This window comes from Dryobates pubescens, chromosome 39 (genome assembly GCF_014839835.1).
Source record: "Dryobates pubescens isolate bDryPub1 chromosome 39, bDryPub1.pri, whole genome shotgun sequence".
In the NCBI taxonomy this organism is placed as follows: domain Eukaryota; kingdom Metazoa; phylum Chordata; class Aves; order Piciformes; family Picidae; genus Dryobates; species Dryobates pubescens.
Genome location: NC_071650.1, coordinates 2,056,809 through 2,082,414, shown reverse-complemented (window position 1 = coordinate 2,082,414; position 25,606 = coordinate 2,056,809). Strand labels below are relative to the sequence as shown.

At 51.1% G+C, this 25,606-nt stretch overlaps 1 protein-coding gene across 1 annotated transcript in view; it reads left to right on the top strand.

The window, feature by feature from the left end:
* The first annotated feature begins 9,107 nt into the window (after positions 1–9,107).
* The window catches only part of SPRED2 (sprouty related EVH1 domain containing 2), an 82,283-nt gene continuing 65,784 nt past the window's right edge, over positions 9,108–25,606 (top strand). Inside the window, exon 1 of the mRNA XM_054177291.1 lies at positions 9,108–9,668. Within this exon, the coding sequence (XP_054033266.1) occupies positions 9,622–9,668 (47 nt within the window). The 5' untranslated portion in view covers positions 9,108–9,621. The remainder of the gene's footprint in view (positions 9,669–25,606) is intronic.

Genomic DNA, 25,606 nt, shown 5'->3' with positions numbered 1-25,606 from the left:
CAGCCATACTTTGTAAAGCAGCAGTCAAACAACAACCATGTTTTAAAAGTACCTGCAGGAAGGGATGAAATTCTCTTCCTAAAGACAACTTTCAGCAGATCTATTTAAGTGTAAATGCTGGGGTGAAGAGAAGAACAGAATCAGACAGATGGATCTAGGAGGTTTCCTTCACAGTCCCTGCAAGCCAGGTACTCCTGGTGGGAATGAAGCTTATTTTCCACAATGTCCTCTACTTGTTGCTTCCCAACACTTTCTAAAGAATTCTTTGTCTCAATAAACCTTAACTCAGCCTCTGCTCCTCCCCACCTTCCATTTCAGCACGCTGGTATTAACTGCAGGAGGAGCAGGAAAAGCCCTTCAGCTGCCACTCCAGTCAGCCCCATATCTTGGATTGGTTTTACTTCCAGCTTTTAAGGTCAGAACATGTACCCATCGAGAACCAGCCCCTTGTCTTTTTTCTTAGAGGCTGGAGAGGCTCCTCTGGAAGGTGCTGGAGTTACTCCTGTGTAACAAGGGAGTTTTGTGAGCAGGCAGTGAGCTCTGGAGGGGCAAACCCATGCTTTTAGCTTTGCAAGCATGAAGCTCTCATAACCCAAGCCTACTTTGCTGGGCTTTGCTAAGCACAAATCCAGGCTGGATGAGGAGTGGCTGGAGAGCAGTCTGGAGGAGAAAGACTTGGGAGTGTCAGTTGGTGACAAAGTCCCCAGGAGCCAGCAGTGGTCACTGGCAGCCCAGCAGGCAGCTGTGTGCTGAGCTGCAGCCAGAGCAGGGAGAGCAGCAGCACAGGGAGGGGATTCTGCCCCTCTGCTCTGCTCAGACCCCACCTGCAGCACTGCCTCCAGGTCTGGGGCCCCCAGCACAAGAAGGACCTGGAGCTGCTGGAGAGGGTCCAGAGGAGGCCACCAAGATGATCAGAGGGCTGGGTAAGCTTCCCTGTGAGGTCAGGCTGGGAGAGTTGGGGCTGTTCAGCCTGGAGAAAAGAAGGCTCTAGGGAGAGACCTTCTAGCCCTGGGGAGAGACCTTCCAGTACCTGAAGGGGGCCTACGAGAAAGCTGGGGAGGGACCTTAGACAAAGGATTGGGGTGATAGGACAAGGGGCAAGGGATTGAAGCTTGAGGAGGGCAGTTTGAGACTGGAGATGAGGAAGAAATTCTTGACAGTGAGAGTGGGGAGACACTGGAACAGGTTGCCCAGGGAGGGTGTGGAGGTGTTAAAGGCCAGATTGGATGAGGCCTTGAACAACCTGGGCTAGTGGAAGGTGTTCCTACCCATGGCAGGGGGGTTGGGACTGGATGATCTTCAAGGTCCCTTCCCACCTAAACCATTCCATGAATCTGTGAACCCTGGCAGCAGAAGCTGCTGGGAGCAGGCAAAAGGCCTTGCAGCCAGTTGCTGCAAATGGCAGTGTCTGCTAATAACCACACACAGCTGAGGAGCTTCTTCATTCCCTTCTAGACAGGGCTGGAATCCATGCTGGAGTACAAGCACAGTCCCAGAAGATTTGCATGGAGTGACTAATTACTTTGCTCCTTAGAAGTGGGCAGGGAAGCACAACATGTTTGTGATTACAAGGACATAAAAGGAGCAGAGGATTATTTTCCATGGGAATCCTCAGGAGCAGTGATGCAAGCGTCCTGCAGCACGGCCGGCTGGTCCTGCTCTCCGCAAGGACCATTCAGCTCTCCTCCCAGCTCCTTCGCTGTGTGCTGTGACTTCTCGTGGGCAAACCATCCAGTGGTGGATGGGGTTAACCATGAACTTGCTTTGGCTCTAGTTCTCCACCTCCAAGACACTCATAAGCCATGTGCCTTGCTGGAGTTGTTGTGAGGATGTGGACATGAGAGAAAATATCTGCCTGGACAGGAAGGTGGACTACGACCCTCTGAAATGAAGGCTTGTTGAGCATCTCTGTGGGTCAGTGGCATGGAATAATGGAATTGTTTGGATTGGAAAAGACCTCTAAGATCACTGAGCCCAACCATCAACCTAAGGCCACCACAGCCATTAAACTATGTCCCAAAGTGCTATGGCCACACATTTCTTGAACACCTCCAGGGATGATGACCCCTCCACCTCCCTGGGCAGCCTGTTCCAATACCTGACCACTCCCATGGGAAAGAAACTTTTCCTAATATCCAACCTAAACCTCCCTTGGAACAACTTCAGGCCATTTCCTCTCCTTCTATCACCTGATGCTAGGGAGAAGAGACCAACTCCCACCTCACTCCTGCCTCCTCTCAGAGAGCTGTAAAGAGCCATGAGGTTTCCCCTCATCCTCCTCTTCTCCAGACTAAACACCCCCAGTTCCTTCAGCTGCTCCTCCCCAGCCCTGTTCTCCAGACCCTTCACCAGTTTGCTGCCCTTCTCTGGACATGCTCCAGCACCTCAGTGCCCTTCTTGGAGTGAGGGGCTCAAAACTGACCCCAGTATTTGAGGTGTTGCCTCATAAGGGCAAAGTGTAGGGGCAGGATTACTTTCCTGGTCCTGTTGGCCACACTAGGTCAGGATGCTGATGGTCTTCTTAGCCACCTGAGCACACTGCTCAGTGGTTTCCACCACTGGCTCTAAATCACATACTGTGGAATGTTAAAAGGAAACCTGTGTACATGGCACATTGGCACATAGTTTAATGGCCATTGTGGTCTTAAGTTGATGGTTGGACTGGATGATCTTCAAAGGTCTTTTCCAACCAAACCAGTTCTGATTCTGATGTATGAAATAATACCCAAGGAAGAGAGGAAAAGGTGTGCACAGCTCCACTGTTCTTTTACCAGACCCATCCACTGCTGTGCACCCTGAACTACAAACAGAGTATTTGGCATCTGTTTGTTCAGCTCCACGAGGCCCTGGAAACAGCTGTATCAAAAATGCAGAAACCATTCAAGGGTGGAGAGGCATCTTGAGAGGAGAGCAGCCCATCCCTCATGCCAACAGTAACCCAGCTTCAGGACTAATTGGGAGGTTGCCAGTGTATCTGTGACCGTGGCAAAGGTCATGCACACTTATTTTTTGATTTGATGGGCCAGGGCACACTTGGAGCCAGGAAGACACAGAACCAAAGCACTGCTGAGGAACCAAGGGTGACATGTGAAGGTTTTGTAGCAGTTTTTCTTTCCAAAGCACTTGGCAAAAAAAGGTAAGCAGGACCTTCAAGGAGCAGCTGTGTGACCAAGCTCTCAAAGAGCCCATGCCAGGGACTCAGCTGCAGTGGGATCCCCACAAGAAGGATCATCCTGCATCACTACATCTGAAGGAATCACCTTCACCAATGTTACTGCTTCACTAAACTTGCTAAAATCTGTCCACAGAGTGAAACTGGGGTGGGGGGGGTAGTTGAGGGGTTGAACTGGAGATCAGAGAGCATTTGCCTGCTATCTGCACCACAAAGACAATGTGTCATGTGCTTGTGAGATTGCAGTTCAGCTTTGTTATCATCCCTTTATATCAAAAGAAGTTATGCACACAATGGAAGCACCAAACTCTTGTGTCAGGAGGGCTATAAATCACATACTGTGGAATATTAAAAGGACATCAGAGTGCCCAGTAGGAAAGCAAGGGTTCTGCAATACCCTTTCCCCTCACAATCCCCTCATTTCTTGCTTTGGTTTTGGGAGAGAGCATGAAGGAGAGCACAGGATTTCATCAAGACAGCTACGAACGAAACCAGGATTGTGCCCTCCAGGTGGGGACTTGTAGCTGCCTGGATGCACTGCTCAAGGCCTGCCCAGCCACTGGGGCACTGCAGCTGCCCAGGTGAATCCCATGGTGTCCAGAAAGGGCTGACCATTTATTCTCTTGGAACTGGTGAGCACTGGGTTATTTTGGAGATCTCTACTCTCCTCCTCCTTCCTTCCCTTCCCCTTCTTCACCTCAGTCACCAGCCCCTGCCCCTCACAGTGCACAGGAACACAGGAGAGAAGAGATCACATCACCTCTGTTGCCAGTTTCTCTCCTGCTAAAACACAGGAAAACAAAACCCAAGAAATGAGGCAGTCAGATCTCAGGCACAGCAGCCCATCTCCTGCGAGGGTGATGGAGCACTGGAACAGGTTGCCTGGGGAGGTGGCTGGGGCACCACCTCTGGAGATATTTAAAGTCAGGCTCAACAGGGCTCTGGGCAACCTGATCTAGTTGAGGATGCCCCTCCTGACTGCAGAGGGGCTTGGACTAGATGACCTTCTGAAGTCCCTTCCAACCCAGGCAATTCTGTGATTCTGTGACCTGGTGGTGAGGGTCCCTTTCTACTTTTGTTTTTTTAACTTACCACCCATCAAAAGGACATCCTGCAAGGAGCCCTCCACTTCCTTTTCTCCCTGGCAGGTGCCTGAAATCCTCCTGACAATTCTCCAAACTGCTTGCTGAAATCCCACTCCTGCTGGGAAAAAAAAGGACAAAACCAAGCAAGCAAACCACCACCACCCCTTTGGTATTTCCAAACTCTGTGACCTCCCAGAAGGTGTCAGCTCTGAAAGCTTTCAAGCTGAGTGCAAATGCTGCAGCTTGTTTCTGTGGCTCTTGCATTCTAAGTGATTACAATGAGGGGAAACAGGGATGTAATCATTGCTTTGCAAATATGATTGCTTCCCAAAGGAATTATCGGGGAGGGGGGCAATTGTCTGGAGGATGGCATGATTCAGGACTGCTGACTTCCACTCCTCACTCAAAGCCACCCAGTGAGTCAGTGGAAAAGTCATTGAAACTAGCACAATCACCAAGGTACTGACATTCTTCTTCAGGGTCTGAAGTCAGCGGTGTGGATGGAAGATTTCAGCTTGTCTAAAAGCAAGAGGAGGTAAAGGTAGGAGGCTACGCTGCAAGCCTGTAGTAAATTCCATCCTAAACTCTGCTGCTACAAATCCCAGGGCTTCTCACTTGGAAAAAAAAAGATGTTCAAAAAAATAGGTAGCTAAAGGTGTAACAGCACTCAGGAAGGCCATTTTCAGTCCAGGCAGAAACAAAGTCCATAGACATCAGTACAGACTGGGCTGACCTGCTGGAGAGTAGCTGTGGCAAAAAGCACCCAGGAGTCCTGGTGGACAACAGGCTGACCATGAGCCAACAATGTACCCTCATGGCCAAGAAAGGCAATGGCATCCTAGGGTGCATTAAGAGTGTGACCAGCAGGTCAAAGGGAGGTTCTCCTTCCCCTCCTCTCTGCCCTGGAGAGGCCTTATCTGGAATACTGCATCCCTGTTCCGGGCTCCCCAGTTCAAGAAGGACAAGGAACTGCTGGAAAGAGTCCAGCAGAAAGCCACTAAGATGCTGAGGGGCCTGGAGCACTCACCTTAGGAGGAAAAGCTGGGAGAGCTAGGGCTGTTTAGCCTGGAGGAGACCGAGGGGGAACCTCATTAATGTTGATCAGTAGTTAAAGGGTGAATGACAGGAGGATGGAGTCAGACTCTCTCAATGGTATCCAGCAATAGAAGACACAACAGACACAAAGTGGAACACAGGAGGCTCCACATATACATAAGGAAAAACTCCACTTTGAGGGTAGGTGAGCACTGGGACAGGCTGCCCAGGGAGGCTGTGGAGTCTCCTTCTCTGGAGGCATTCCAAACCTGCCTGGACGTGTTCCTGTGTGATTTACTCTGGGTGATCCTGCTTTTAGCAGGGGGGTTGGACTAGATGAAGTTCAGAGGTCCCTTCCAACTCTCTGTGCCATTCCTCTCTCTGTGATTCCAGGCTCTCTGCAACAGCTAAAGTATTACTCTGCAAAATAAACACTCCTCCTTGTGAATATAAAAGGCAGCACAGTCACAGCGTGCCTGTCGTTAGCATGCAGAAGCTGCTGCCTTGACGCTCTGCCGCCAATGGCTAATTAATTCTAGGTACTGTCACAATGGCATCGGGGGGGAGTGGAGGGTGGAGGAGGGGGGTAAGCGCCTTTCAGTGTGTAAGGAGAAGCTCTGTGTACAAACAGCGCGATGCACAAACAGCAATCACACCTCTGAGAGCCTTCTCATTCAGAAAAGTCAGTCAGCTCGAAAGCACTGCTCGCAGGAAGCGCCAGGGTGACCTGAATATCAGAAGAAAAATCCAATTCAAGTGTTTATGGGGATGAGAGCAGCGGTAAGAGGGATGTGCAGTGAGAGAAAGCGTTGGGAGAATAAACGGCCTGGCAGCTTCCAGATTAGCAGGGCAACAAAAGCAGAGACCAGATCACAGAAGCACAGAATCAACCAGGTTGGAGAAGACCTCAGAGATCATCAAGTCCAACCTATTACCTAATACCTAACACCTCCTGACAACTAAACCACGGCTCCCAGTGCCACATCCAATCGTTTTTTGGGCTCCAAGTGCCACATCCAATCTTTTTTTGGGGAAATGTTGAGATCTCCCAAATCCACAGGAAATGACTCAAGAGAACTAGCTTGGGTAAAAGTTCAGCCTTCCAAACTTCAGACACGTTTCCTTCTCACCATTGGGGCACACATCCACAGCCACAACACAAAGTACATCAAAGTCCACCTGGATCACACAGCCAAGCTCCCAAGCATTAATTAGGCAGTGACTAACACCCAGTCCTCCTCAGCGGCATAGGCATTCAAGTGGCCTTTTAATTACATGATTGCACCCTGGGTGTTCCATGTGGCCATAATTCTCCCCATATTCTGGTTCCCTGGTAGCCAATTGCTAGATACTGTGCTCCCCACTTCATGTGCACCAATGCTGCTGCTGCCCACAGATTTTCAGTGTGAAAGATTTTGGGGTGCTCACTCCAGGAAAGATATTGAGGAGGTGCTGCAGCAGGTCCAGGGAAGGGCAAGGAAGCTGGAGAAGGGTCTGGAGAACAAGGCTGGTGAAGCTGAGGGAAATGGGATTTAGTCTGGAGGAGACTGAGGTGAGACCTCACTCTCTGCAACTCCATGAAAGGAGGCTGTAGTGAGATGGGGATTGATCTCTTCTCCTAAGAAAGAAGTGATAGGACAAGAGGAAATGGCCTCAAGTTGTACCAGGGGAGGTTTAGGTTGGATATCACAAGGAACTTCTTCACCCAAAAAGGGTTCTCAAAGACTGGAACGTGCTCCCCAGGAAGGTGGTTGAATCTCCATCCCTGGAGGTGTTTCAAAGAGGTGGAGACGTGGTGCTGAGGGACATGGTTTAGCACCGGCCTCAGCAGAGCTGGAGGGTGGTTGGACTTCATGACAAATGTCTTTTACAACTGAGGCGTTTCTGTGATTCTGTGATTCTAAGGATGTCAGACATCTGTGCAACTGCAGCATTGTTTTGGGGGGCTGGAGGGAGTCATAGGATGAGTGGAAGTGCATCAAATCATTACATCTGTTCTTTTATGGTACAGCAGCTGAAGACGTTCCTTCCAAGCTGGGACTGCTTACTCCTGCCTTGACACTTCCCTTCACTGCCAGCTCAGCTTTGCCAAGATGTTTATCATGCCAGCCTCTGCAAGCTGGATCCTTGAATAACTTACCAAAATAAAGAGGTATTGGGGGATGGGGGGGTATTATTACTTGGGACCATCTGAGCTGATCCAGCAGTGTGCTCCCCAGCCGGGGAGGGGACACATACATACGTACACAGAGCCAAGGGGGTGTTAGACTGGGCTTTGCAGAGGAATGAATGGGTGGAAAGGAGGTGGGAGAGAGGCAGCATTGGCACCCCAGGGAGCCACAGACTGCCAAGGGGAGTGGAGCAGTGTTTGGAGCTGGTGTTTGGCCCAACCTCTAGCAATGACAAGTGTGTTACTATAATATGGTGGATGCCACCAATGTTGCAGATTGTGGTAGTGCATCCAAATGACACTCTGTATCTCTCTGGGGGTAACCTCCCATAAAGACCTCAAAGCTGTCATCAGCTTTTCCCTCCATCACATTACAAGCAGTCCACAGATATTTTTTCCCCTCCACGTTTCCACTTGTGTTCAGAAAAGGCAATTTTTGGCACTTTGAAAGCAAAGCCCAAGAGAGCAGAAACACAATTCCCACCCCAAAATCTGAAGGTCCCTTCAAGACTAAGTCCCACAGACCAGACTTGAAAGATGGAACACTAAGTGGCTTCCTTAGGATGTGCAGCTCTACAGGGTCTGACTATTCCTGTGCAGTGAGAGCAGAGAAGGGACATTGCCCCACATGCAATGGCAAAGAGATGCTGCAGCTGAGGAGCCTGCAGACACCAGAAGGGTCTGTGTGGGACAGGCAGGTATCTTTTCCCACATTTCTTCTCCTCTGCCTGGTTGTAGAGGACCTCATGGAGCAAAACCTGGTAGTTATTCAACTTCATGGGCCAAAGTTTCTTGTCAGAAGTTGGCTGTTGTCACCTCCTCCTCTGTGGACCAAGTGGACTCCCAGGGCAGGAGGAGGTATCAGGGTGCGGTGACATGTTGTGAGAGTGCTTGCACTGTTTGTTGTAGCCAAAAAAATCAAAACCAAACCCCCCAACATTTAAAGTGACCTACCAAGAACGCTGCATGGTGTGACCGGGGTGGCTGTGCTCAGCCCATAGTGTGGCTGAGCATGGCTCCAAGGGTTGATCGGAGCCCTTGTAGAGGCCAAGATGGAGCAGGAAGCACACAGGGGTGGTGAGAAACCCCAGACATGGCTCCATGGGGACAGCTCCGGCCTTCCTAGGGAAGCTCTTCCTGTCCCCACAGGCTGTTAAACACAGGCACTGCGGTGATCACCGACAGGCACGTCAGTCCTTCCTGTGGGCCTTGTCAGCCGTGGCAAGCAGCCGCATCCAGCTAGCCTGGAGTGGGCCGAGCTAGTTTGGCTCGGGCTGAGCCCAGCCGAGCTGGGCAAGGTCAGGCTGAAGGGAGCTAGGCCTGACGGGTGGCAGACGGGCTAGATTCCGCTGAACTGGGCTTTACTAGGCCGGGCTGAATAGCCCAGAGCGCGGCTGAGAGAACCTGAACCCAGGCGGGACAAGCTGAGGTGAGGCCCGAGCCGAGCCGAGCCGAGCCGAACCGAGCCGAGCGGCAATGGGCGGGGCGCGGGGGCTGCGGCGCGGGGGGCGGTGCCGGCGGGCGGAGGGGAGCGAGGCGGCGGCGGCCGCACCCCGGGCGCTGCGCCGCGGGGGCTCAGTGGGCCGGGCCGGGGCGGGCCGTGTCGCCGCGGGGGAGGTGCCAGTGGCAGGCGCGTCTCCTCCTTCCTCGGCGCTGCCGCCGCGGCTCCCCTCCCGCCCGGGTCCGGCGCTGCCCTGCCCGCTCCCGGCGGCCGCGGCCGCTCGGCAGCGCCGCCGCTTCCTGCCGGGGCTTACCCCAGCCTCCCTTCCCCTCTCCGCCGCTCCCCGCGGCGCCCCGCCATGGCGTGAGCGCGGCCATGGGGCTGGCCCGGCGCCGCCGCCTGCCCCCGGGCGCTGCGTCGCTCTCCCGGGCCCGGACCCCGCGCCGCCGCCGCCGCGCCCCGCCGCGCCCCCGCGGCGCACTGACCGCCGCCTTTCCTCCTCCTTCGCCCCCGGCCGCCGCCGCCGCCACCCGGCGACGAGCCTGGCCGTAGCCCTCCCCCCCCCCGCCCCTTCCCTCCTCCCACCTCCGCCGCTGCCCGCGCTCCCGCGCCGTCGGGCCCGGCGCGGCCGCCAGCCCCGGCCCGCCGCGGCGCGGCCTCCCCGCCATGTGAAGCGCAGGAAGATGCAGAGGCGCAGCCCGGCCGCCCGCGGCGAGGGATGAGCCTAGACGATGAGAAGATGACCGAGGAAGCCTACCCTGACGAGTGAGCGGGACCGGGCGGGAGGGCGGGGGGCAACCCTTTGTTGCCCCGGGCGGGAGCCGGTGCAGATCCTTCACGACCCCCCCCTCACACCCCCACCCCCCCCCGCGCCCCCAGACACATGCAGACCGCGGGCGGACAGAGGGACACGGACACGCGCGTACGGGTGCGCGCTGCCCGCCCGCGCATCCGCCATTTCGCGCTCCCCCCCCCCCCGGGCCGCGCTGATTTGCATACCGCCTTTTCATTCATAAAAACCCCCGGGACCCGCGGGGACGGTCGGGTGCGGGGACCGGGGGCGAGGGGTAGTGGGGGCACCCCCGGACACCCTTCGCAACCACCACCTCTCTCCGCCCCGCCCCAGCTGGGGGGCCTGGGGGGGGGGTGGGGTTCGGGGCTCCCGGTGGGGCCATCCTGCGGCGGAAGCAGCGGGGGAGTGGGGGGCGGCGCAGAGGTGCACTGCCCTTCCCCCCGCCCCGCAGCCCCGAGGTTGGGGTTGGGGGGGTGAAATGGAGAAGCGGAGCGAAGGGGTTGGCGGTGGGGGGGACGGACACGACACGACAACGTCGCGGATCCCCGCCCCGACCGCCGCCGTTTTGTGAATAGGAGGGCGGCCGCCGCCGCCGTCACATGACGCCGCATTCATAAACCCGGGCACCGGCGGCCTCCCCATTCACTGCCACCCACCCTCCCCACCCCCCTACCTATCCCCGGCACTGGGGTGGGGAGGGACGACGGCGGGTGTCGACTGCACTGCCTCTTTCCCCCCCGCTTTAGAACCAAGCCTCAGCTTGGGAGCACTCCTCCAGCATTGCCACAAACAAACCCCTGCGACAGGCCGCACCGAGGCGTTCAAAATGCGTGACAGCGCTGGTTTCCCTTTTATAGATTTCTTCTTTTTTTTCCTTCCCCCCTCCCCTCCCCCTTCATCGAAATAAAACTTTGATGGCTATTGCAGTGAAATGACAGGAAAGGCTTTTTTTATAAGCCCTGCTGGCTCAAACGTCGTTCCTGGCTATCTCTTTCTGGGTTTTGACAGTCAAGAGAAATGAGTCACTTGCGTGCAGGACTGGTTTGGTGCCAAGCGCCATAGGATGTACTGCGTTTTAAAATGACTTCTCTCAGGGCTTATAAAATCAGCGTTGAAATTGTGCAACTTTTCGGCTCCTTTTTTTGGTGTTTGAAACAACAACAACAAAGTAGCAATCGTCGTGGGCAGCATGTGCTGCCTTTTGCACCTTTGTAACGTCGGACTTTGTCGGGAGGTGGTCTCCTTGGGTGCTCGAATCTCTCCAGCGGATGGCATCTGCCTGTGGGCTGTGCGTTGAGGGGGCTATTATTTTGGCACTTCAGGGTGAAGAGGCTGGAGGTGTGTGTTTATGAGTAGCTTCTGAAATGGTGGGGTTTGAAAGTGGGTAGGGTTCTTTCAGTGAAAAAAATAGCAAGGAGTTAAATTTCTCTTGCGCAGAGTGCCGTTGCTTAGCAGGCTGGGAAAATGTGGCCGACTCATTTCCAGCTGCAGCCTAACCCAACAGCAAACCTGACCTAACCAACAGCAACCCGCCTGTTCCCGATTCGTGGAGCTTAGTTTTGGGGTTTATTTCTCCAGTTGGACAAGAGGAGGGGAGTTGGGTCTCTGTCTCCAGGTTTGATTGCTCAGGGACAAACCTAACCTGGTGCAACCAGCAACAGAATGAGAGGACACAGTCGCGAGCTGCGCTGGGGGAAGTTTAGGCTCGAGGCGAGTAGAAAGCTCTTCACAGAAAGTGATTTGCCATTGGAATGTGCTGCCCAGGGAGGTGGTGGAGTCCCCATCCCTGGAGGTGTTCAAAAAAGAATTGGATGTGGCACTTGGAGCCATGGTTTAGTTATCAGGAGGTGTTAGGTATTAGGTAGTAGGTTGGACTTGATGGTCTCTGAGGTCTTTTCCAACCTGGTTGATTCTGTGAATAGATGAAAGCTGGTGCTCACCAACCTTCACCTTCCAGGAAGACGCTGCTTTAGAAGAGTTTTTCCTGCAAGGATCAGTGTGGAGATGAGTGTCAGTGTGAAACAGTGACTACCTGGTTCTGATGGTTGGGGTTTAGGTTTTGGTTTTTTTTACTTGATTGTAGGCTGGAGTTTGTTTTGGAGTAAATTCTTCTTCTGTGTGCCACCATGCTGCCATACCAAGGAATGCTTTGGCTAATGGGTTTTGTGTGCCTTCTACCTGGGCAAGGCAGGGAGGCTCTTGGATCGTGCCACCTCTCCTAGGGTCACAGTCAACCCGGCAAGGTTGTGATTGAGTCCCCGGGAAACAGGGAGCATTGGTGGCCTCTGGGAGCTGGCTTCTCAGGCCGGCGTTAGCTGTTTCCGTGGCAGATGGATGCGTTGGTGCATCATCCACCTTGAGAGCCTTGGGCCTTGCCCCGGTGCACAGCCTGAACTGCTGTTTGGGAGGCTGCAGTTGGGTCTCGTGGTTGGTATGATGCAGGTCTTTGCCTAGCAGGGCACGGTGAGGTGTGTTTTAGGTAAGCCATGGTTTCCTTCCTAAGCTCTTCCCTTCCAGCCTTGCATTGATTGATAGCGTCGCTGAAGCTGGTGACTCATGGGTTGTTTTTCATTTTGGTGGTGGGTGAAATGATTTTATTTATTTATTTATTATATATATATATGATGTTAAAGGAAAGAAGGCCCTGCTGATCAGTTTTCTCAAGCTGGCAGAACAATGGTAGTATAGCGTGCTATTTGCCCTAGATATCTGGATTTAATTTGCATAGCTATTCTTATTTCACTGAGTGCACTGTGAGCAAATGTTAACAGCCAGATTACCATCACCCCCCCAAAAAAACCCCCCCCCCAACACAAAACCAAAAAACAAACCACCAAAAACACAACCTCAGCCCCTGTCAGGATGAGTTTTAAAATAACCATCTTCAAGTGAATTAGGAGGGGCTTCCCCCTGGTTTGGGGCTTTAAAAATCTCTCTCTCTCTCTCTCTCTTTTCTTTTTTTAAGCTTAAAATGTTACTGGCTTGTTGTAAAGGAATTTCTAAAACCGAGGAAGGGGGGGAAATGGGGCTCAGGATGCTGGCAACACATTGGTCCCTTCATGACTGCACCATTTCAGATCGATACTTAGAGGTCAATTTGTCATTGCAAAGTGAGTGCCTCTTTCTGCATCTCAGCCTTTATTCCTGCTTCCGTCCGTCTCCCCCTCCTGCCCCCCTCACCGCTGCGCTTCTCCTTGGCACATTGCAGGGCAGAGGGGAGAGCGGGATGCCCGATAACAGCGGAGGCACGAAGCTGCAGCATGGGGTGTAAGTGGTGGGAGAGTTTGGGGCAGCAGTGCCTGCACCTAGGAGAGGGGTAGCTGCCCTGCTGCAAGCGGTGACCCTCTCTGCCAGCCATCAGCTCCCAGTTGGGCTGCTGGCATCTTTCCATTTGCAAGTAGGAGGATGGAGCCGAACCCTTAGAGCGATTCGGTTATGCCCGGAGGCTGCCTCTTGCTCGTTCCGATGCACCGTTCCAAGAAAGTCACAGGAAGTAATTAAATGGAAAAGGTCAGAGAACGAGGAAGTGTTGGTCCGCAGCCTTTCACTGCTTGGGATGGAGCCTGGCCGGCCCTGCCCGAGCCAGGCAGCGGCTTCGTCCCCGGGGTGTCCCCATCGCCGGGCCAGCCTGCACTTGATTCATTCCAGCCAGCCTGCAGCACGCATACCAGGCGTTTGCAAGAGGGACCAGTCCCCAGGAGGGTTGTAATGAGCTGGGTTAAGTGAGATGTGTCTCGGGGTGGTGTAGAGGGTTGCTGCAGTGTCATGTGGGACAGCAGAATGTGGCAAGAGATCACAGCAGTGCTTTGGGGTGATGCTTCCTCCCCCACCCCCCAGTCCAGGGGAAGAAAATTAAACTTCACCTCGAATCTTGTTTGTCCTTTGCTGGGCCTAAAATCCCACTTCCCTCCGTTGCTGAGCAGGGACCAGCAGTGCTTGCTCTGAACACCCAGTCTGTCAATATTGCACTTTGCCTTTTACACTGAAAAAAAGCATTTTGCCTCTTCCCCCCTCCTTTTTGTCCATTCCCCTCCTTTTTGTCCATTCCCCTCCTTTTTGTCCATTCCCCTCCTTTTTGTCCATGGCTTTCTGCAAGTATCACAAGCAGCTCAATTTTGGTTTTCACTAGTTTTTCTTTTTCTGCAAACTTGAGGCCAAGGAGGAAGGCATGGGACACGCTGTGTGTTGTGACATTAGGGCTCACAAACAGGACAGGAAATGAAGGATTGCCAAAATATAACTGTTTATTTCTTGGCCTGAAAACATGCCTGTTGAAAATATGACATGTAAGTAGCTGCTTTGTTCAGTTTCTGGGAGAAGTTGCTGTTTATCAGGGCATAGCAGCTCTGTCGGATGAAGGGGCGGCAGCAAGGAAAGGGATTTTCCTCTTTCTGCTTCTGTCTTGGAAATGCCTTGGAAAGGAGCTGTTAAGTGGAAGACACACAGAGAGGGTGTTTGGTCAGACAACTGGAAGGGAGAGCTGTGTAAAGAGTATTAGCACAAGTGGGTAACGTTGGATTTCTCAGCGTGCTGGGCCGTGCCATGGCCACTGGCAGCCCTTGGATCACCCTGATCCTGTATGGAAGAAGAGGAACCTAAACAACTTGCTTTTGGGCCAGAGAGTGAAGCGAGGCTCCCCTCAGCGGGAAGTGAGGTGGGACAGCGGCGGTGGGCTGATGCTCAAGTGTGGCACAAATGTCACGGCAGCTCATCTGGGAGCTGTTCTTTGCAGGCTGTTTTTTCCCTGGCTGGGGTGCAGCCTGGGTTGTGGGTTCAGAGGCAGAGGCTTTATCTGCCCATTTAAATAAATCCCCAGGCTGCAAACAAAGCTCTGCTGTATGGGGATGCTCACTCTTCGCCTGGACTCGGTTCACTAAGTTGAAACCAAAAATTTGTTTCTTGGTGGCCACTGAACTGCAGGGAGATGATGGTAATTGTCCTCCTTCTGGACCAGGCAGGAAAATGGGAGCTGAGGACTCTTGAGAGGCAGCTTAACTATTGGTTTCAATCTTTCCTCTTGCTTTCTTGCACATTGTGGCATGCTTGAGAAAGGGCTAATTTTCATTTCCTTCCCTCCAACAGAATTGAGACTAAATGATCTTCTGGATGTACTGGACAGGAGAGATGTACTTGGAATGTTTGGTGTCAGAAAGGGAGCAGGCAGTTGGCTGTATCGTGACACAAGCAGGGTTGCATGGTCAGCCCAGCCCTGTTTCTGCAGCAGCTGAGATCTTGCAGGTCGTGGAGAAAGGTGCACCTCTTGCTTTCTTGCCCTGTTAGGACCAGCTTTGGCCATAGAAAATGCATTAAAAAGTGTGGCTTGCTTCACATTTTTCCTTTGCTCCTCTCATTTTTTAATTGTTTGTGTTTACAGTGCAAGATAATCTTTCCCACAAGAGAGGAGCAAGAGTGGAGCGATCAGTAAAGCTGGAGACTGCAGTTTTGAGCTGTGCCCTGTTTGCTAAGTGGAGCATTTGATATTTTTTTTTTAAGGACTTCCATTTCTGAAGCAGTGCAGAAATGTAAAAATGAACAAAAAGGGTCATTTGACTCAAAAAGGCACAAATAAACTGCAGAGCTGATTGACAGCAGATGCAAGCCACAGCAGTCCCTATTTCTGTGAACTGCCAAAGGCAAGCAAGAAGCTGTTGTCACAGAAATCCTCTGACTGGTAAAAGGTCTTCTCCAAGCCTGCCAGCAAGCAGAGCAGTGGAGCATCTTCCAGCCCCTTGCTTGCACTGACTCTTTCTTTGCCACCTTGACCATGGCTGAACTCAGTTGATGGTTTCTAATGCTCTTATTTTTCTCTTCCCCCCCCACCCCCCTTCTTTGTTTCTTTTTTTATCTGTTGGTTTTCTGCCAAGATTTGTGTTTTCCTTCCTTCCCTTTTCCCTACCCACATCCACCCCCTTTCCTTGTCAAATTTCCCTTAATCATTTATTTTTCTGGTGCTTGCTCAGTACTGAAAACCTGACCCTTTGAAGCTGCAGAGAAATGCAGCTGGGCTGCTGCTGGCTGCCTTCCTGGTGAGAGCTATGAGGATGATGTGGGGACTTGAACTTCTTTTCTGTGAAGAGAGATTGAGAGACCTGGGGATGTCTAGTCTGGAGAGGACCTTATCAATGTCTGTAAATATCTGAGGGGTGGGTGTCAGGATGAAGGGGCCAGGCTCTTTTTGGTAGTGCCCAGTGACAGGACAAGGAACAACAGGTACAAGCTAGAACACAGGAGGTTACACCTCAACTTGAGGAGACACTTTGTTATGGTGAGGGTGATGGAGCCCTGGAACAGGCTGTCCAGAGAGGCTGTGGAGTCTGCTTCTCTGGAGACTCCAAAACCCACCTGGATGCTTTCATGTGTGACCTGCCCTAGGAGATCCTGTTTTAGCAGAGGGGTTGGACTCCATTTCTGGATATCCCTTCCAACCCCTAGCATGCTAGCTATGATTCTGTGATTCCCTTTGTGCCTGACCCTCACCTTCAGGTTTTGCATCAGCTTTTCCAAGGAAAGGTTGGGTTTATCCTTGTAATTTCTCACACTTTGTTTCCTCCTGTGGCAGAGCTGGCTGACTGCTGGTCCCCTCCTCAGTGAGTCAAGACTGGGTTGCGGAAATGGAGATAGAAGGAGAGGATGAATCCTAGTGGTGCTGCAAGAATAGCAAAGCAGTCCCTAAATCCTGCCCTTCTGCTTGCTGCTACAGTCATTTGGGGAGGTGTTACCATGTCAGTGTGACCACTGGTGTTGGTACCTGCAGATATCACAGTGATGCTCCTCGCTTCTTTTCCTGCTCCACCTGATGCCAAAGAACTGTTGGGTGGGCAGAGGAAGATTGTCTCCTTTCAGTCCAAGATGATGTCTTCTCTGAGTGCTGTCCCTCTTCTAGCAAAGTCACTGGTGGTTCCTCTTCCTCATGGTGCCCAGGGAAGCAGGTGTGCCCCACTGCCCCACTGGCCAGCTCTTGGCTTTCCACGTGGAGCTAACAGGGGGCTGTTCCCTCCTCCTGCTGCCTGTCTGCACTTTCCTGCATGCTTTCTCTGTTTCACTTCTCCTTTCGTGCTCTTTCGTTTCCTTTCCCCTGCACTCTTGGGGTGGGTTGTTGGGGTTTGGGGTTTTTTTGCCTATTCCTTACTTTATTTCTTCACCTGTTGCTCATGTCTGGAGGCAGGGCTTCTGCCATCACCACAACTTCTGCTGCAGACCAAACTGCTGGCGACGTTTTCTCCCTGGCATCAGGCAAAGGTGGTCTCTCCTAGCATGGACCTTGTGTAGCCATTGGAGCACAACACTGCTTCATGCTCAACCTGGAAAGTAAGCTGTATTTTATCAAAAGGAGCATTGCAGAATATGCTTTCAAGGCTGTTAAGGACCTTCCTGCCAACAGCTGGCAGGTTCTACCTGTTGCAGTAGGTCTTAAGTGAGATTTAGCCCAAACAATTAGTTTTGTCTCCCAACTGCTTGTTCTTGGACTCTTGGACTAACTTTGAAGTGTGAGTTGCAAGCAAAGAAAGTCAAAGGCTGTGTTTGGGGTTGTTTTCATTATCTTTTTGTTTGCATTTCCACCCCCTCCCCTTTGTTCTCAGCTCCTGTGTGCTGTAATCAGATGAGAGATCTCAAGTCTATCAGCTGAGCTGAGTAGCTGATAGCAGCTCAGAAGGAGCCTCCTTACTGGCAGGCACAGGGAAGAGGGCTCATGGGGCATTCTGACAAAATTTCTTCCATTTCCTCACCTCTGTGGTGTTTTCAAAAGTGAGATTGTGGAGTTCCTCACCGCCACAAAGTTTGACTTTGACAGTGGTGCCTAGCAAGGAGAAAGAAAAAGCATTTTATGGCCTGAAGATGACCAAGGTGGTGGAGCTCGTTCCTTGCTAGCTAGTGCTTTGTGTCTGAGCTGCTGCAGAAACTGGGCAAAATGCAAACCCAAACCAGTGCCCTCAGTGAACTACCTGTCTTGTTTGTGCCTGCTATTAAATGGCCTATCAGAAAGTACCATTAGCACTTGCTAAGCTGTGTGCATCTCTAGGAGCTTCAAGCATGTCTGCTGCTGAGAGCAACCACTTCCCCTCACCTTTCTTTAGTAGGAAAATGGAGGAGATGGCTGCTACCCTTCTGATGTTTCTCTTTGTGAGGCTTGCATTGATGGTGCTGGGAGATGTGTTGTAAAACTTGATAGTGTCTTTTGATCTCGCCTATGGGAAACACAGCTCTCTGCTTGTAAGGACCTGTGCTGCCAAGCAAGGACAGGAGCATGTTCTGCACATGTGCTCCAGTCCCAGGGAGGTCTGGAAATGCTTAGATTTTAATTCTCTTTTTTAAATTGCGTTAGACATCTGTCCTGCTTGGGCAGTCCCATGTGCTGCTAGTTGGAAGTTTGTCTGAAGACTGGGCAGCTTCCCTTCCTGCACTACACCTTAAAATGCTGAGAGCATTTCTTGCCTGCTCAGTGAGTACTGAGGAGCAAGAGGAGTTTCCTTCGCAAGACCTCAAGTACGCTTTAAGACATGGTTTTGGCACTCTGGGACATGGTTTAATGGCCATGGTGGTCATAGGTTGAAGGTTGGACTCCATCTTAAAGGTCTCTTCCAGCCCAAACAATTCTGTGATTCTGTTTGCACAGCAGTCAGTTTGACAGTGCTGTGAGAAATCACAAAGCTGCTTTCCTAAGCTCCAGAGCCTGTTGCAGTGCCATGGTCTCACCTCCCAGCTCCTTTTCTGTCCTCCCTTGCCTACAGAAAGACAGCACTCCTGAAATGATGTGGGTTTATAGGAATGATGTCCATTCTCAGGATAACAAAGTGGTGAGGGTTGGAAGGGACCTCTGAAGATCATGTAGTCCACCCTCCCCACCCTACCCCCCCATTAGAGCAGGATCACCCACAGTAAATGACACAGGAACACAGACCCACAGACAGCAGGTGGGTTTTGAGTACCTCCAGAGCTGGAGACTCCACAACACCAGTTGATGCCACTGGCAGTGCTCAGCATCTGAACTCAAAAGCACATCTGTGTAATACTTTTGTTGTTTTTTCCAAGTCTTTCCAAATTTTATTTGGTAATTCACATACTGATAGGGGAAAGCATTTTTCAGGAGGCTAACATGAGGTCAAACAAGGCTATCCCATAGCTTGTTTCTATGTTGGGGTGGGTTCCTCCCTTTAAATACAGGCAGCACTCAGTTTTCTGCAGCCAAAATGACTCCTCACCCCTAGCACTTTCAGCTGGGGGGGGGGGAAGGAAGGGGGAGAAGAGAAAGGTACCCAAAAAAAAGATAGCTATCAGCCTCACTCTTGGTCATGTGCCAAGAGCTTGGCTCCTCTCCACTCGCTGCAGTTCTTCCACTGACATGTCCAACGACTGCTGCCCGAGTTGGGAAGCACGTGGAAGGCAAGCTGGCTGTTTACCTGGTTTTATGAGTGGAAAGCTATGCCCCCAAGCTGAGAGAAGCTTACTGAGGCTTCTTCAGGGTTGCAGCACAGGGAAGTGTCTGCTTTGCTTCCAATTGGGACCAAATGAGGCAAATATTTGTGGGGGTGCATAGCTGAGGTCATGCCCTGGAAGTGAGCAGTGCCTGGGCAGCTCGTCACTCTGCCTCTGGCTCCAGGAAGGTATCACTGGGGCAGTTGTTTGTGGGGTCTTCACAAGATCTCTGAGGGCTGAGAAGGCAAAAACAAAAAAAACCAAACCCAGGTGTTACTACTGGAGAGATGCTTTCTGTTGTTGTTGTTTTCCAGAAATCAAAGGGAAGATGTAAGGAGCTGCTGGAAGACAGCAGAGCCGAGGAATAAACTTGGCTGCTGCAGCAGGGCTCCTGGGTCTGGGGTTACAGGTTATTTACAAACAGTCTGGTTCTTAAAAACTACATCAAGATCTGAAAGTATCTTATTCAAAGCACACTTAGAAGTTTTTTCAGCTGTTTAATTTAGGTTTTGTTCAAGAGCTTGATTCCTGAAGCACTTGGACCTTTGCATCCCTTCATCACTTGCCCATACTGCATGGGTGGGAGCAGAGATTCAGCAGCATGGTGGGGAAGTGGAACCAGGCTGGGATGGACCTCCAAAGGACAACCAGTCCAACCTCCCCACAGTCAGCAGGGACATCCTCCACTAGATCAGGTTGCCCAGAGCTCTATTGAACCTCACCTTGAATATCTCCAGGGAGGGGGCCCCAACCACCGCCCTGGGCAACGTGTTCCAGGGTTCCACCACCCTCATAGTAAAGAACTTGTTCCTAACATTCAAGCTAAATCTGCTCTGCTCCAGTTTGAAGCCATTGCCTCTTGTCCTGTCACTGCAGGCCTTTGTAAACAGTCCCTCCCCATCCTTCGGGCTGCTATTAGGTCTCCCCAGAGCCTCCTCTGCAGGCTGAATATCCCCAACTCCCTCAGCCTCACAGCAGAGGTGCTCCAACCGCCTGATCATTCTCATGGTCGTCCTCTAGACCCACTCCATCAGGTCCCTGTCCTTCCTGTACTGCGGGCTCCAGACCTGTACACAGTGCTCCAGGTGAGGTCTCACCAGAGCAGAGCTAAGTGGCAGAATCCTCTATCTGAACTGCCAGCAGATCCAGCTTTGGATGCAGCCCAGATTGGCCTTCGGGGCTACAGGCTCACACTGCTCATGTCCAGCTTGGGTTTGTCTTAGATGCCCACTGCAGCGAGTCCTCACAGTGACAACAAGCTGAGAAATTCACCCTTCAGGTAGTTGTAGGCAGCAATAAGGTTACCCCTGAGCCTCCTCTTCTCCAGGCTAAACACCCCCAGCTCCCTCAGCCTCTCCTCACAGGGCTTGTGCTCCAAACCCCTCTCCAGCTTTGTTGCCCTTCAGAAGTCCCTTCCAACCCCTACCCTTCTGTGAGTCTGTAAATCCCCGTGTTTCAGGGTTGTTTACACTCCATGTATTGAATGTGTGTAAACATGACAGAAGAAATTACAGATACTTCAGCAGAGCCTTTTTGTTTTTATCAGAAATGGTGAATTACAGCAAAAAGTTCCTTGCCAGAAATTCATAGTGCTGCCAACATCATTCATCCTTGACTGAGACATGGAATGGGAGGTGTCAAGCTGGTTGCAGCCCCTCACTGCTTTCCTTGTCGTAACTGGCTGTTCTGGAATAGCTTCCCAGAGAGGTTGTGGATGCCCCCTCCCTAGAAGTGTTCAGGGCAAGGTCAGATGAGGCCTTGAGCAACCTGGGCTAGTGGCAGGTGCCCTGCACATGGCAGGGGGTTTGTAATCATTAAGGTCCTTTCCAATCCAAACCATTCTGTGAATCCATGAATGTGCACTTTGGGGGCTGTAGAGATAGAAAGGTTAGGAAATGGTAGTGTTCTAAATTGTAATTCTAGTACTTGCCTTGCTGGATTGACTTTGTGTTTTCAAAAAGGCATCTGAGGTTTAGCTGAACTGGAGGAAAAACTTAGTGCAGAGCTTTTTAATGCATTTTATTCTCTGTGTGTTTAAAAACAAGAATGAAAGGCTGCTGCACAATCAAACCACTACAGCTACTGAAGAGAAAGAAATTCCTGGGGTTTGGGGCTTTTTCTCTGCAAGTATTTAGCATTTTGGGATTGTGATACTGCATGAGAGCTCAGGCTTTGAATGGCTGGAAAGGCTTTTAAGCAGTGCTGGAGATGAGCTCTGCTTGTTGGCCAGTGTAAGTGATATGTAGAGAGTTAGCTGTCTTCATTAAGAAACGGTAAATAAAGTGAAAAAATGAAAGGGGGAGTGATGGGAGAGGGGAAGAAAGGAGCCTAGATGTGTTATAAAGGTGAATAACCCAAACAACATTACCTGTTATACAGACAAGGGTGAGGGAGGGGATTCTCCCCCTCTATTTTTCTGCTGAGACCCCACCTGCAGCACTGCATCCAGCTCTGGGGCCCTCAGCATAAGAGGGACATGGAGCTGCTGGTATGGGTCCAGAGGAGGCCATGAAGATGATCAGAAGGCTGGAAAGAGTTGGGACTGTTCAGCCTGAGGAAGAGAAGGCTCCAGGATGACCTTATAGCAGCCTTCCAGTACCTGAAGGGGCTACAAGAAAGCCAGGAAGGGACTTTTTCCAAGGGCTTGTAGTGATAATACAAGAGGGAATGGATTGAAGCTTGAGGAGGGCAGATTTACACTGGGGATACAGAAGTGTTTGACAGTGAGGGTGATGAGATACTGGATCGGGTTGCACAGTGGAGGTTGTGGATGCCCCCTCCCTGGAGGTGTTTAGGGGCAGTTTGAGTGAGGCCTTGGGCAACCTGGGCTAGTGGGAGGTGTCCCTGCCCATGATGGGGGGATTTGGAATTAGATGATGTTTAAGGACCCTTCCAACCCAAACCATTCAATTGCTCTATGAAATTTCCAGAGTTTTCTAGCAAGAACAAGAAGTAATTTTTCTGTGTCTCGTCCCCCTTAGTGAATTGAAGCTTGGTCCTGCTAAGCTGTGGGATTTCTCACGAAGCATTTTCAGCCTCTGCACTCTGAGGAGCGGAGAGGAGCTGGAGGTATACAGAGAGCACAGCCTCACAAATGCAATCAGGAAGTTCTAAAAACACCCTTTATAAACACTGCATCCTACAGGAAGAACCTTAAAACCCAAATAAACCATTTCCCTCTTGCCTATGTATACATAAACTCCACTGATTGGGGAAGATCTTATCAGGTCAGCAATGTGCCTTTTTACAGTAGTTCCTAAAATAAGTTTTATGATATACATCTTTTCTCTTTTTTTCCTCTATTACTTGGGGTTTTTTAAGCTATTCATCAAGTTTTTCTGTGTGTTTATCAGTTACTAAAATGCCTGTGTCTCCCTTGCCCTTACCTAAAAGTCTTCAATCTTCCCAGGTCAGTTTTTTCTGGCTAAGTGACCATTTTTGCTTAAAATCCTTCCCAGCCCAGAGCTGTGTGGCTTGGTGCAGATGGGCAGAGGCAGAAGGAGAGTGGGTGATTTTTAGCTGTTCAGCTTGATGTGTGTGGGGTGGGCTCTGTGTGTTTCTTCCCCCACCTGAAAGTTGTACTTTTATGAGTGTAGTACGTGTAGAAATGATTAACAGAGAGCAGATAAAGTGGAGGCAGAAAAGAGACTTATTTTCAGGCCTTGGATTGAAGTCCAAAAGAGTTTGTTGGTCCTGGGATTGCCATGGCTTGATGGTGTTGCCCAGGGAGGTGGTGGAAGCCTTCTGCCTGGAGGTTTTTCAGGCCAGGCTGGCTGTGGCTGTGAGCAACCTGCTGTAGTGTGAGGGGTCCCTGCCCATGGCAGGGGGGGTTGGAACAGAATGATCCTTGAGGTGCCTTCCAACCCTGACAATTCCATGATTCTGTATTAAAATCTGTGTGCTTTTGGTACAGTGCTGTAGCTACCCAGCTTCTCTGTTGTGTTTGCACCTTGAGAGTCATCTTGCTTCTCTCCCATTTTTATGAGTAGGTCCCACAAATGCTTGTATACCCAGAGACCAAGATCTAACCGGGATCTCCCAGGTTTGTGGAGTTTGTGGTTGGTGGCGCTTGTTGACCTCAGCTGCTCCACTCCTTGCCTAGGAGCCTGTCAAAATGAAAGCCTACAAATGAAAAAAAACCCCAAACCCTCTGGGTTAGCAGTGTCTGCCACCAACTTAGACTCATAGAATGGTTTGAGTTGGAAGGGACCCATCTAGTTCCAACCCCCCTGACATGGGCAGGGACACCTCCCACCAGCCCAGGTTGCTCAAGGCCTCATCCAACCTGGCCTGAACACCCCCAGAGAGGGGGCATCCATGACCTCCCTGGGCAACCTGTGCCAGTGTCTCGCCATCCTCCCTGTCAAGAATTTCTTCCTGATCTCCAGTCTAAATCTGCCCTCCTCAAGCTTCAATCCTTTCCCCCTTGCCCTATCACTACAAGCCCTGGTAAAGTCCCTCCCTGGCTTTCTTGTAAGCCCCCGTCAGGTACTGGAAGGCCTCTATGAGGTCTCCCAGAAGCCTTCTCCAGCTTGGAACAGCCCCAGCTCTCTCAGCCTTGAAATAAATGTCCAGGATGTGCAGCAAAGTCCCTTTTTCCACCTCAACCCCCCTGTTAGCCACAAAAGACGTGGTCCATAAAGATCTCTACACTGACACACAAGAAGCCCCACCTGAGGCAGTTTTATCTTGGACACGAGGGCTTGGCTGTGAAGTGCCAACATTTTGCAGTGCTTAGTGCCTTTGCTTCTGTGTTACCCCTCTCTTCTTCCTTAGGAAGGCTGCAGATGAATCGTACACTGGGTTGATTTGTTGGTATAATTCCCTGTTCTGTACAGAAGTCATTAAAACTATTCCTAGCAGCTTTGTTGCCGGTGGGGGTGTTTGGGTGGGTGGTTTCTTGGGTTTTATGTTGGAGGGTTTTTGTGTTGTGTTTGGTTTTTTTTTTTTCATTCTTCCCTTTACTGTATCTCTCAGGAAGTGTGGGCTCCCTTTATCAGAGTATTGGTGGAATAGCTTCCCCAACCTTTCATAAGGTTGAATAAAACAACAAACACTCCTCCTTATGGGAAGGAAGGGATAGGGGAAAGAGGGGTGGCTGTGTACACTTTCCCATTCATGTTTTAAAAAGAAAATATATAAACCTCTGGTGCTGGAGGCACGTAACTCGTGCATATCTAGCAGCTGAGAGTGGAAGGCTTAATTTGCTCTCTCAAGTCCTGACTTAAAGAAACAACAGAACAGAAAACAGCAGTGAGCGGGACATCACTTGCTGCTTTGGATTTGCCTCTGCTGGACAAAATGCACTCCCAAGCTCTGCAGGGATTTAAGCAATAAAATCACTGGGTGCTTTTGCAAAGCTCTTGGCTTTGCAGTACAAATGTGTCTAAGGTTTCTGTGTTGGTTTGGGACAAGCTGATGCAGAGGAAAGTGTGTCCTTGTAGTGCTAAGCGGAAGAGATTGCAGTAAAACACATGCTTTTTGTGCAGACTCTGTCAAGAAAAACCAGCTCTGTATCACTAAACTATTTCCCTCTTCTGCACCATGGAATCTTAGAATGGCTTAGGTTGGAAGGGACCTCAGACATCATCTGCTTCAACCTCCCTGCCATGGGTAGGGACACATCTTAACTAGGCTTGGTTGCCCACAGCCTCATCCAGTCTGACCTTAGACACTTCCAGGGAGGAGGCATCCACAGTGTGACACAGCAGAGGGCACCCAGCCCAAACTGCTACACACAACCACTCTGGCCAATCTGTTCCAGAGTCTCATCCCCCTCATACTGAAGAACTTTATCCTAAGCTCCAGTCTAACTCTGCTCTCCTTTACCTTCAAACCTTTCCCCCTTGTCCTGCTGCTAAAACCCTTATGAAAAGTCCCTCTCTATCCTTCCTGTAGGCTCTCTTCAGATATTGGAAGGCAGCTCTAAAATCCCCCCAGAGTCTGCTCTGCAGCAGGAATAGGAGGAATAATGGGAGGTTGTGACTTCCTCTGCATAAGTCTGGTACCCTGCTGAATATACTCCACTGCAAATTGTACTTCCCTGTATATGTTTTAAGAGAGAAAACATTGCTCTGATTTCTGTGCTTTGGGTACAGGCAGTAGAGGTGAGACTGCAAATGAGAATCTGCAGTTGAGCCTTCCCCTAATTCATAGATTTATGGAATGGTTTAGGTTGGAAAGGACCTGAAATGTCATCCAGTTCCAACCCCCCTGGCACAGACAAAGACACCTTGCACTAGCCCAGGTTGCTCAAGGCCTCATCCAACCTGGCATTAAACACTTCCAGGGAGGGGACAGCCACAGCCTCCCTGGGCAACCTGTGCCAGTGTCTCACCACCCTCACTGTCAAGAATTTCTTCCTCATCTCCAGTCTCAGACTGCCCTCCTCAAGCTTCAATCCTTTCCCTCTCATCCTATCACTACAACCCCTTGTAAAAAGCCCTTTCAGTTACTGGAAGGCTGCTCTAAGGTCTCCTTGGAGCCTTCTCTTCTC